At 39.7% G+C, this 13,679-nt stretch overlaps 1 protein-coding gene across 7 annotated transcripts in view; it reads right to left on the bottom strand.

The window, feature by feature from the left end:
* Nucleotides 1–7,324: 7,324 nt before the first annotated feature.
* Nucleotides 7,325–13,679, bottom strand: part of rnf220a (ring finger protein 220a) — a 463,658-nt gene continuing 457,303 nt past the window's right edge. For 5 of the 7 annotated variants that reach the window (XM_078218667.1, XM_078218665.1, XM_078218666.1 and 2 more), the window contains one exon: nt 7,325–9,148. In XM_078218667.1, coding sequence (XP_078074793.1) covers nt 9,077–9,148 — 72 coding nt within the window. In that variant the 3' untranslated portion in view covers nt 7,325–9,076. The remainder of the gene's footprint in view (nt 9,149–13,679) is intronic. The other 2 variants (XM_078218669.1, XM_078218664.1) reach the window with 2 other exon arrangements.

Here is a 13,679-nt window from a genome sequence, read left to right as displayed (position 1 = left end):
ATCTCTAAGATATCAGATAGGCTGATTTCAAATAACATGGTAGTACTTACAAAAATCCCAATCACAAGGGATAGAGTATGAGAGAGACACAAGGGTCTAAAGGCAGACAAGCCACTAGGACCCGATGAACCGCACCCAAGGGTTTTAATGGAAGTGGCTGCGGAAATAGTGGATCAATTGGTTGAAATGTTTCGTAACTCACTAGATTCTGGGATTGGGAGGGTACCAGAAGATTGGAAAACAGCCAATGTGACCCTCTTGATCAAAAAGGGAGAAAGGCAGAAGGCAGGGAACTATAGGCCAGTTGGTTTAACATCTATTATTGGCAAGACACTGGAATCAATAATCAAAGAGAAAATAGCTAATCGTTTAGGAAAGCTGAATATAATCAAACCTAATCAACATGGTTTTATGAAAGGTAAATCATGTTTGACAAATTTGCTCTAATTCTTTGAGGATGCAACAGGGAGAACAGATAGAGGGGAACCTGAAGCTGTGGTGTACTCAGATTTTCAAAAGGCATTTGACAAGGTGCCACTTAAGAAGCTGGTGCATAAAGTAAAATTGGAGATAGTGTGTTAGCGTGGATTGAAAACCGGCTGTCAGAGAGTTAGAATAAATGAGTCCTTTTCAGAATGGAAAGATGTAACTAGTGGAGTACCGCAGGGATCAGTTCTTGTCCTGCAATTGTTCACTATTTACATTAATGACCTAGAACAGAAAGTAAGGTTTCCAAATTTGCCAAAGACATGAAGATAGGTGAAAAGGCATGTTGTGATGAGATACTGTGATTCTGCAAAGGGATATAGATAGATTGGGTGACTGGGCAAAAATCTGGCAAATATGGAGTTTAATATGGAGAAGTGAGAGGTCATGCACTTCAGTAGGAGGAATCAAAAGGCAGATTATCTAAATGGAGAGAGACTGAAGAACAGTAAAGTACAGAAGGGTTTAGGTATTCTAGTGCATAAATCACAGAGCTAGCAGCCAGGTCCAACAGGTATGTTAAGAAGGCAAATGGCACTTTGGCCTTTATTGCAAAGGGGTTGGAGTTTAAAAATAGGGAGGTTTTGTTGTAACTGTACAGGGTATTGATGAGGTCTCACCTGGAATACTGCATACTTTTGGTCCCCTTAAGGATATAGTAACGTTGGAGGCAGTAAAAAGGTTGGCCAGGCTAATTCCTTGTCATTTCAAGATAGACTATATTGTCTGAGTCTGTATTCCTTGGAGTTTAGAGAGTGAGGGCTGACCGTATTCAAACAAATAAGATCCTGAGGGGGCTTGACAGGATAGATGGTGAGATGTTTTCACTAGTGGGAGAGTCTCGAACAATGGGACATAACTACAAGATAAAGGATCGATCATTTAAAACTGAGGTAAGTATAAATTTCTTCTCACATACGGTGGTGAAACTCCGGAGTTCTCTGCCCCAAAAGGTGGTGGAGACTGGATTATTAGAAGTATTTAAAGTGGAGGTGGATAAATATTTGATAGATCGAGGAACAGAGGGCCACAGGGAAATGACACAGAAAAGGAGTTGAGGCCAGTACAGATCAGCCATGATCATATTGAATGGCGGGGCAGGCTTGAAGGGCCTGGTGGCCGACTCCTGCTTCTATTTCTTGTGTGTTCTCTCCTCCTCAAAGAAACTCAACAACCTACATCTTGACAAAGTTGTTGAGTACCTGTCCTTCTTTGGCTTGGTGTTCATTTTTGCCTGATTGCACTACTGTGAAACACATTGGGATATTTCACCACTTTAAAGGAAGGAAAATTATTGTAGACTGTAATACTTTACTCAATTATCTAAAATTCTCATTCCTGATCTGCAGGATAGAACCCTGTAAGTTAAATATAAACTATCCCGATAGGTTTTAACTATTGTAAACTGATGCAGACTGCAAATTCAAATGCCTTTATCCTCTTTTCTGGTGTTTTCAACCCAGGTATAAGAAGTGAAGGGGCAATCTGTACGCACATTGCAGTGCATTCAGTTTCCCATTTTACACGACCTATTAATGTTTACACTTATTTATTAGTGTTGCAAGTGGGCTTATGTTAATACTGCAATGAAGTTACTGTGAAAATCCTTTAGTCGCCACACTTCGGTGTCTGTTCGGGTGAACTGAGGGAGAATTTAGCATGGCCAATCCACCTAACCAGCACGTCTTTCGCACTGTAGGAGGAAACCCACGCAGACACGGGGAGAACGTGCAGACTCCACACAGTGACCCAAGCTGGGAATTGAACCTGGGTCCCTGGCGCTGTGAGGCAGCAGTGCTTATTACTGTGCCACCATACTATTCATGTCTTTCTGCTGATTAGCAAACGCAAGTCGATGTTCTGTACTGTATTTGCATCATAAAGAATAGCTCATTACTCTTTTATATATGGTGAGTTACAAAAAATTTATTATTTTCTTTACAAGTATTTCAACAGCAAGACTCAGAAATCCAATACTTTAAGGTACAGGCTTCACACGCAGACACAAAGCGCAAATTCTACAATAAAAGGCTTTTGGTCTATGCCAACGTCAAGCACAGAATGCATCAACTTTACATTGCAAACCAGACAGAAGGTGGTTAAATCACTCAACCTTACAGTATCCTTTTCTTACCCACAATGCAGTCCTGCTGTTTAAATGTTCAGTGGGGATAGGAAGCACACTCATAAAAATGCAGTTTTAACTTGTTACATCTTTGGCCTTATTTTGTTCATTCCATGGTTTACTTTTACTGTTAGGTCTTCAGAATCCTCATTTATTGGCTGCTACATCGTGAGCTGAAAGAAGTCACCACTGGCCGATGTTCCAGAATTTAGTTTGAAAATGAGTGAACTTAAGCAAAATTCTGACTTTCAAAATGAATCAAATCAAAATCATTTTTGCTGAGGCAAACCAGTAATATAACATAACCCAATGGAGCATCAATCAAGGTAGACAGGAAACCCCAAAGAGGCCCTTATAACCAGCACCCACCCACCCCCAAGTAGGAATGGGGAAAAGACAGAAAAAGGGAAACTTGGGATAACCGGGCAAGTTATAGTTTAAAGGATATTTGGCTTGCCCTTCTGCCATGGAATGATGCTTGGCAGATCAAAAAAAAAAACAAGAAACTCTGGGAGAGAGGGACGGAGAATCATTTCTGAGCATCATGTGTCCCTTATCTTTTGTGACAGGGATTTTCTGTGTTTGAGACCCTATTCATTTACTTTGATTAATTCTCCTCCTGGTTAATCTTGGGAATTATGTTGCCTTATTAGAATGGTGGAAAGAAAGATTAGAATACTATCCATTTTTCCTTGTAGTAAATAGGCATTTTGTAAACCAAATTATAAGACAACGGTAATCAAAGCTGAGGATGCTGCAAGAAATAAAACTACAGAGGTATTTATATATTTTCAAAGATTTTAAAAGGCAAACAGGAGCATAAATTGCCTATAACCTAGACATCCATTAAAATAGTCAATTCAAACCGAGATAGGCAGATTAAAATTATTTTGCCATGAACTCCAAATTCTTTTAATGATGATCAACTTTCATTCAAAAATTCAGAACTCATAATACAAAGATAAAATACTGCAAATGCTGGTAATCTGAAACAAACAATAAAATACTCAGGTCAGGCAGGCATCTGTGAAACAAAGTTACCCTGTCAGAACTTAGAAGAGTAACTGGATTTAGGCAAGCACAGAGGCAGAGAAAGGTGGGGAAAGCACAAGTGGCAAAGTCTGCGACAGGGCAAAAGGATTTATGGTGAAGACAAACAATGATGGTAATGGGATGAGACACAAGGGATGGATCTGGAAGAGGATGTATAAATAGGAGAACTAACAGTCACCACCTGAAAACATTGGGGCAGTGGATATGATTTGAAAATGTTGAACTAAATGCCAAGACTAGAAGGCTGTAAAGTGCTGAACTGAAAGAGGAGGTGCTGTTCCTTAAACCTACGTTGAGCTTCACTGAAACAGCAGGAGGCGGCCTAGGACTGAGGTCAGAATGGGAATACGGTGAATTAAAATGACATGTGACCAGAAGCTCTGGGCCATGCTTATGGACTATAAAGTTTGAAAGTTTATTTATTAGTGTCACAAGTAGGCTTACATTAACACTGCAATGAAATTACTGTGAAAATCCCCTAGTCGCCACACTCTGGCGCCTGTTCGGGTACACTGGGGGAGAATTTCCCATGTACGGCGCACCTAACCAGCACGTCTTTCGGACTGTCGAAGGAAACTGGAGCACCCGGAGGAAACCCACAGATACGGGGAGACCACATAGACTCTGCACAGTGACCCAAGTCAGGAAACAAACCCGGGTCCCTGGTGCTGTGAGGCAGCAGTACTAACCACTGTGCCACCCATGGAGATGTTCTGCAAAGTAATCACCCAATATGTGTCCGATCTCTCCAGTGTGGACACTGCCCCATGGGCAGTAAACATGGTGCACAAAATTTAAATTTATTTTTGATTTCAAGCCAATTTTGCTTTTTGCATTTATACCTCCTTCACTCATCTTTTACGTTCTCATATTCCCATTTCCTTTTGTTATTTAATCTCTTCTGCCTTCCACACTATCGCAGACCTCCCCTTTTGTCCTTCCCCTTTGCCGCTTCTTAGCACTTTCTTAAAACCTGTTATATTTCTAACATTCTAATTCTAATGGAAGGTCATCACCCTGAAATGTTAACTGTTTCTCGGTCCACAGATGTTGCCTGACCTGCGTATTTCCAACATTTTCTATTTTTATTACAGAATTCATAAGTCGACTGTGGAGCACAATGTTCTGTGTTCGCACACGAATGTCATCAGCTTCAGCTTCACTGTTAAGAAGAACTGCAGGGATGAGTAGTATGAAACACAGCTCCACGCTAATCTGTCTTTGATAAACATCATGCGCATCCAGGCAACAAAGAATGTCTGGGTGGTGGTGTCAATTTGTTTTTATTCTCCATCTGTACTGGCTGGGATTTCGATTCAAAGACTTGCCATTGTACAACTGGCACAAACACCAGGGACATCAGGAATGAGCTTATTTCACTTTGTCCAAAAGAGTTGTAAACAACCCGTAAACTACGTTGCTATTTAAATAGGAAAACGTTTTCCGGGTGGGGGTGGTGGGTGGGGAGAGTGTGAGGCAAAGAAACAGCTGTGGAGCTCAGATCAAGGTAGGTCAATACCCTGAGTAAGTGAACACTTAACCCCCAACTAGGTTTATCACTTTGACTACAAGGGGTGCCTGCCTCTTAAAATCACTCGCTTCAGTTGGTTGATTACAAGTCTGGCAGTGAATAGAGCATTATAGAGAAGTTAAGCAGTTCTTCAGAAATATGATGCTAATGAGGAACTAATACGGTCAAATCCCTTTTCTTTGCTCATTTGAATCAAGCCTTTCGAATCCTGATTGCAGACCACCAGTGGAAAAGGATTATGAAAGGTATGCCACAAACACCACCATCACATCCCATCTGGCTAGAAAAGATGCTCATTACACAGCATCCTCCTGTTGTGTTTAAATTCACGGTTTGAACTGGATGCTTTACATGAACGTCTTAACAAATTTTCACAATCTCTTCCTATCTAAGTAGCATGGGATTCAGTGGGATTTTGTTAGCAGTGTCGCCATACGTAACATAAATCAGATGCACATTTACCAAAGATGGATAGAAACACTTGCTAAGTGAAAAGAAATTGTAATAAAGAATAAAGATGCGGAAGGAACAACATAAAAGATTAACAAAAATACGTGACTTTTGTTAGCGAGTGCATTCCTCTCACACATATACTATTACCCAACTTATACCCCCTTGTCTACATTAAAGAATTCAAGCAGGGTACATATTAAGTTGGAGTAGCTCTTGTGGACTGAATATAAGAAATACCTTGCACACACTGAACACTAGGTGATCATATGGCCTCTTGGATGCGAACAATACACATTCTGTGATTAGAAAACCACAAAAGATTTAAAACCAACTACGTTAGGTGTCAACTGCAATCTGCTCTCAACTTGAAAAACGCCAAAACAAAATACATCCTGATACAATTACGCAAGAACTATTACTGCTTTTTTTTTGAAGGAGAGGTAAAGGAAAACTAGAGTCAGGCAGCTGGAATTTCCTCACATGGTAAGTTCTTGATCTGAACTGGGTTGGCAAGAAAAGAATGAAAGTTTCCTCCCTGCAGGATGAGTTGCATTGTCTTGGTCTCACATATCTTCTCTAAGACCATTAAAAAGAATTGAGAAAGTGTGGAAGGATGGCAAAAAATACTCGAGCACCCAGTCACAATTTTGGTCTGCACATCATTCACTTAATCTGCCCATCACAGTTAATGAGAGCCATAAAATAATGAGATTTTGACAAAAGAAACTCAATGAAGGATGAGAAAAGCAGTGTTTCCTATTGTGATGTGATTGGCATCAAATAAATGCCCTCATTTGTTGTACCTCATGAAGTGGAATGAAAAAACTTTACCTGGAACCATTCCCATTTCGGGAAAAAAGAGCAAAATCTTTAAGCTAAAGGGCCAAACATATGCCAGGAACCTAACTGAAAGTGGCAACTTAATATGTAGTGGTACATATCTGATGAACTGGCCAGTTAGTATTGCCATTAGAGAGTTCAACACATTGAGAAAAAAAACCCATTCAAATCAGAAATATCTGCCATCCATGAGTATTGCCCCGACAGTGCACTTTCACACAGCACGAGCAACCCATTAATTAAACTCTAACCGCAAATGTCGCTACTTTGGCTCAATACCAGGATACGTAATGCTAACTGATTAACTTAGTGCATGACCTATAAGTTTCACAACACAAGCAGCTTTACTGGCCAACTGCGAAGTTTGTAATTTTTCCTTCTTCCAGAACTTGAGATCACTGGCCTTGATATTTGTTCATGGATGGTTAGGTGGGTTGTCTGGAAGGTTGTAAATTAGTACCATTTTTAAGGCCAAGTTTTTATGGATTTACTGGCCCGAGACTACTGGAATCATTCGACTCTGGATTCTTAACGATCAATCGAAGAAGTTAATCTAACATTGGTTGATCCAAACTATCACCCAAAGATAAAGATTTGCTGCGAAAATGTGCCAAGAATGGCCACATTAACAAGAGGAAATACTTTTATTTTTGTTTGCCGTGACTTTTTGGCTTGCTTTGGTTTCCAAGTGGGCTGACACTACTGTTAGTACTTCTATTGGAATAATATTTCAGAACCGATTTGCACTGCTACAATTGTGCGAAAGGATAAGCCACGTGAATCTATTTTCAAAAGCAATAACCCTAGAATAATAAGCAACACGTAAAGAGCGAATTGAGAGATGATTTACAACGAAACCATTTGGTTCTGTACTAGCTCAGACAACCACAGTTTATTCTGCAAGGACTTTGAACTTTTTATTAGCAAATGCCAGTGTGTTAATGGATATTTCAAGCTTTGTCCATTAAAGCCATATTACATGAACTGTGGCAACATTTGTTTTTAAAAAATACAGTGCTCAAGGGATGATCGGAAACATCAAAACAGCAACTGGCTATTAAAGAGAAAGAAAGGAAATAAAATTGTAAGGAATTGCAACTATGTCCAACCAACATCAAAAGGGTATGTTTAAAGGTCACCATATAGCCTGCTTTGGCCGGGAGATTCTTTTTACATCAATGGTCAATTACTACAATAAATTCATAAAATTCTCATTTCTTTATAGACCTGTGTATGTGTCATGGCCCACATGTGTTTTGTAAAGAACAAAGTAGAATTTTAATTTGTCTACTCCTTTTATAATCTGTTCCTTGGGAGCCAAGCATCTTACATGCTATAGTGAGTTGCACATTTTAGTGACTGTCCCAGAATGTAGCATAAATGTAAGACAAAAGAGAACCAGCAACCAAGGTCCAACCACCTTATTAACAAGACAACACTAAAACTGTGAGACCTATAATGATGGGCTATACAAACTTTACCAATTGGCAACATTCGAAAGGTTGTCAGGAACAATAAATGAAGCCAATTTAGTTATCATTTTGTGAAAGGGCAGGTTGCCAATTGTTACAGGCAACTGGTAATCACAGAATATCTGCATTCTGCTCAAAAATCTACCTTCAAGTTCTTCAGTATATTCCAGGACTTTTCACATGAATAACAAACATTATAACTGGTTACATATTCTGGTACAACTGAGACACACAGCACAACGCTGGTCCACAAGAACTAACGCAGCTTCCACCTTAGGGAGTGGGCTGGAGCCTCTACAGAGGGGTCAGTCTGGTTCTCCCACAGGGGTCTGCTGCTGCGGCAGCCTGATATTTTAAATGGGTCAGGCTTCCAGTACAAGTAGCCCATTTGTTACAACTAAGACAAGCCAACTTGTCTACATCCTTTAGTATTTAAGTTATGGGTATTATTACAGCCATTACTGAAGTTGTTCCTTTAATCTGAATGAGAAATATACACCACAAATTATTCATTAAACCAGATTCTTTTTTAACCAACTGCTCAAGACATTTAAATCTTAGGCAGGCTGGGTAAAAAATACTGTAGATTTAATGCATCTTACTTCTCTTTTCTCTCTCAAAATGATTAAGGACTTATTAGTATGCACTGTTCATAAGTCTATTCCATTTATACACAATCAATGGTGTAAACATACATAATTTATATTACATGTGCTTCATCTTTTGTTTTGTTTTGTCACTATAACACCACAATAGAACACAGTACAGGTCCATTCACAATGCACAGCCCAGAATGTCTTCTGGTAAACGTAGCTCCAGTCAACAGGGTTTATGGAGGAGTTTGTGTGTATGTTCTGGGCATCAATCATCTGATAAAACTCGGATGGGGGAATAGGGGTTCCTTTTTTATTAATACAACAAACAGCATTATCAAGTTCTCTTCTTGGATGGGCGGCTTCTCTCCTTCCACACACTTAAGAGAAAAACAAAAATGGAATATTTGTACATTTTTTTTGGTGCCACCCCATAATTGTTCATGGTCCTCTTCCTGTTGAGGCATTGTGATTAGCTTGGCCTCAGGGCAACTGTGGCCTTTTTTCCCCACATGCCACTCCTTCACAAATACACACGTCTAAGATCACCAGGGGATGTGATGGTGTTGCACTGTGGACAGAGCTTCTTGGCCCCCTGAAAAAGAAGAAATACTCAATTAAGCACCAGAAAAAGCAATATCATACTCATTTTCTTTTGTGTATTAAGGTGGAAAAATTATTACCCATTTAACCCTTCCCAAACTATAATTTTTACAGCACAATTTCATATTTCACATATTTATTCCCAGAATAGCGAAAGGGCTATGATTTCAATTTTTTCTCCAACTCTATGAATTATTAGAAATATACAAGAACTGATTCCAATATATTTTCAAAGGCAGATGTTCTATTATATTTCCATATCTGTTCACACTCCCTTAAAAATAATCTCTCCTTGATGTTATTCGGTACTTTATACCATTTCCTCAACTAAGACCCAGGTCTTTTGTAATATTTTTATCCAACAAATTGTTAGGTGTGGCTCGATAATTCAAGGTGACTGAGCTTTTGATTTTCCTCTAGGTACAAGAACCTCACCTCGGTTTAAGCAAATCCTTTTCATGCAGCAAGTTATCCTGGGATCAAGTGGCTTCAATGCCAATCCAAAGCCAGAGCCTGTGCTGCTATCTCTATTGTTATCAGTGGAACTACTCCTGAATGCCTCCTCTCCCCTTCAGCCAGTGGCATCACTCGGGTTGTCGGGAGAATAGGATCACTACCAAAGCAAGTCTCTGTCGAGGACAATAAGTATCTCACAAAACACCTTACTAACTTTAAATACGGAGGAGGGTGGTGCTATTTGAACAAATATTATTTCCTTCCCTTTTAAGCACAATATTTCTCAGAGGTTCTATCAAAGTGAAGAAAGATAAAGAATTGTTATTATTTATTGGAATGCACTGGTTGCATTAACATTCCATTTCAGATTGTTACTTGCAATGTCTATTCCCACACTCTTGGTAACTACAATTCACATTGCCTACTCGTCAAAATGTATTTTTTCAATCCAATCTAACAACTGATCCTAATCAGCTAATACTTCATTTGTATCCTAGCACTTAATCGGTTGACATATTGTCTAATCTAAAATATCAGTAAAGCACCCCTTTTATTATATTTGTTCCATGATGAAACACATCTGATATAAAGCTCAGAGTGCAGGAAATGCTGAAACTATTTTACATTTACATTGAATTAGCTACAGTGGCTAGATTTAATTATATTGAGCGTTTACTTTAATAAAGTCAAAAACAGATCAACCAAAACTGGTTTGTGCCATTTTAAAATTGGCATCCTATAACTTGGACCAGCCAGATCATTAGTACGAAAACCCCTGGTAGTCATCTCAACCACTGTGACAATTTAAAAGGGATGTGAAATAGGCTTTAATGCTAATAAAGGAGTCGTCTCAAAAACAATTTAGAAAGAATGAATGTAATAAGATAAAATGAAAAATGCAAGTCTCTCATAAACCAAACAACTAAACCAGATAAAATGCAATTTTGCTCTGATTTACACTAATCTGAAGTGATATGGTGAATGACAACGTATGCAACATGGCAGTGGAATGCTCAGAGTTGATGCATTATAACAGCAGATAAAATGTGGTAAGCTCATTATACAGAGATTGAAATAACAATTTGTATCGGAGCTCGGTAAACATTAGGACTGCCTAAAACTGAATTTTATCAGTTTTTAAAAGCTGATAAATCCATTCAGTTAGCCACTGATCAATTTTTAATTAAACAAATTCAACAATGTTAGACACCATTTATCTGATCTGCAGCTTATAGATGCCAGAAAATGTAAAAGTTTCCTGCTATCTTCACCCTGTATACATGGTCAAAACAGGCACCAATGAAACATTTTTCCATTAATAATTTATGAGGACAAATTAAAATTTGACACAATTATTAATAAAAATATACTCCATGGCTTTGCTTGAAATTAAGCACTATTCTACACCCCAAACCCATATAATAGACCGTTCAAAACTGCAAATCAATTTTTCAATTGTAGCTTAGCCTTGTACAAATTCAATATCATCTCACTGCTTTGTATTTTATGTTTCTAGATGTAAAATCAAGGGTTTTGTTTGCCTCTCTTATGGCCATATTTACTTTTAATGACCTGTGTATTTGCACATCAAGATCCCTCTGCTCCATTTAAAATCTGACCATTTTGATCCCCACTATCTGTCCATCCCATCATCATTTCTGTGTCATCCAAAAGCATGTTTTTGCAATCGATAATTTGTCATCAGCAAAATGTGGATATTCTTTCCATAATTCTAGATCATTTATGAATATAAATGAGATTGGCCCCAAAAGGGCTCCAGTGGAAAACAACTTACCACATCCTTCCAGTCTGAGAAACTTCCTTTTATCCTTTTGGCTTTTTATCCACCAGCCATCCATCTATCTATTTGGCCACATTCCCCTTAATTCCATTTGCTGCTATTTTTCTAACAAGTTTCCTATGTAGTACCGTACCAATTTCTTTATGATAATTCATGCAAATCAATTTCACTTATCCATTATCTTTGTTATTTCTCCAAAGGATTTTTATATGATTGATCAAGCATGGCCAACATTTTAGATATCCATACTGACCATCCCCGAGTAGTGTAGGTTTATCTAAGTGCTTAGCAATTTCATACCATATTATGTATGCCATGCCACGTGTGCTTTGCCTGAAGGCAGGTCTTTAACTCACAGTCTGCAAATGCTTCAACTTGAGCTGTTTTCTTGGTCGCTTTTGTCAGTGTGAGTTTGCCATTGCCTTCTACTCTCAGGTAATGGAGAGGAGGCAGTTTCCAAGTCTACCTCAGCCAGAAAGAGAACTAAACATGCCCTGCTGGTGTTATTCTGAACCGCACACTAGCCATCCAGCCAACTGAGCTAACTGTCTGCCCACCATATTATAGATTCTAGTATAAATTCCAGTGCTCCATCTACCTTATGTTTGAGGAACTTCTTCAGTATCATATCTATGAGATTTATAAGTTCCGCTGACTGCTGTGTACTGACCTCTGGTGAATCTACAATTTCAACAACCATTGGGTCTGTAAAAACTGAAGTTAAAAAACTTATTTAGCGTCTCTTCCATTCCCTCAGTCTCTGCTAAAGAACATAAGAACATAAGAAATAGGAGCAGGAGTAGGCCATCTAGCCCCTCGAGCCTGCTCCGCCATTCAATAAGATCATGGCTGATCTGAAGTGGATCAGTTCCACTTACCCGCCTGATCCCTATAACCCCCCCGCCTGATCCCTATAACCCCAAATTCCCTTACCGATCAGGAATCCATCTATCCGTGATTTAAACACATTCAACGAGGTAGCCTCCACCACTTCAGTGGGCAGAGAATTCCAGAGATTCACCACCCTCTGAGAGAAGAAGTTCCTCCTCAACTCTGTCCTAAACTGACCCCCCTTTATTTTGAGGCTGTGCCCTCTAGTTCTAGTTTCCTTTCTAAGTGGAAAGAATCCTGGTTCCCTTCTCTTAATGTACAATGACTATCAATTTACCAGTGGTGTCCCTATTGAAAACCTCTTTATTGTCCTTTCTCTCATATGATTAGGGAGCTAAACAGTTTTTTTTATTCATTCATGGGACATGGGCATCACTGGCGAGCCAGCATTTGTTGCCCATCCCTAGCTGCCCGAGAATCAACCACATTGCTGTGGCTCTGGAGTCACATGTAGGCCAGACCAGGCAAAGATGGCCGATTTCCTTCCCTAAAGGACATTAGTGAACCAGATGGGTTTTTCCGACAATCGACAATGGTTTCATGGTCATCAGTAGATTCTTAATTCCAGATATTTTTTATTGAATTCAAATTGAATTCATCATCTGCCATGGCAGGATTCGAACCCATGTCCCCAGAACATTAGCTGAGTTTTGGGTTAATAGTCCAGTGATAATACCACAAGGCCATCGCCTCCCCTGCGATTTAATAGCCTTCCAAAGCAGGCATAGGGATTGTGATGCATGATTAACCCTCAGCTGTTGAGCGAAATCTGGGCAGCAGGTCATCTTCATGCTGTTTGCTTATTAGTGTGATTGCTACATCCAGCCAGCACTAAGTGGTTAGGGTGTCACGGTAGCACAGTGGTTAGCACTGCTGCTTCACAGCTCCAGGGACCTGGGTTCGATTCCCGGCTTGGGTCACTGTCTGTGTGGAGTTTGCACATTCTCCTCGTGTCTGCGTGGGTTTCCTCCGGGTGCTCCGGTTTCTTCCCACAGTCCAAAGATGTGCGGGTTAGGTTCATTGGCCAGGTTAAAAATTGCCCCTTAGAGTCCTGAGATGCGTAGGTTAGAGGGATTAGCGGGTAAAAAAAATATGTGGGGGTAGGGCCTGGGTGGGATTGTGGTCGGTGCAGACTCGGTGGGCCGAATGGCCTCCTTCTGCACTGTAGGGTTTCTGTGATAAGTACGCTGGTTATTGACATCAGTGGGAGCCTAAGATTGTAACTTCCTAATACATCTTAAAACTAGCCTTTATCTCCTAAAAAGAAAGTGCAGTAAATGGAATAGTTGCTGACAGTCATACAGCAAGTGAAACAGTGAGGAATGGTACAACATTGGAGACAAGTTTTCAGATGCTGTACTGGAAGGCTTGGCGG

The sequence above is a fragment of the Mustelus asterias genome, chromosome 8 (assembly GCF_964213995.1).
Source record: "Mustelus asterias chromosome 8, sMusAst1.hap1.1, whole genome shotgun sequence".
Lineage (NCBI taxonomy): Eukaryota > Metazoa > Chordata > Chondrichthyes > Carcharhiniformes > Triakidae > Mustelus > Mustelus asterias.
This window is presented reverse-complemented; position numbering and strand designations above follow the sequence as displayed.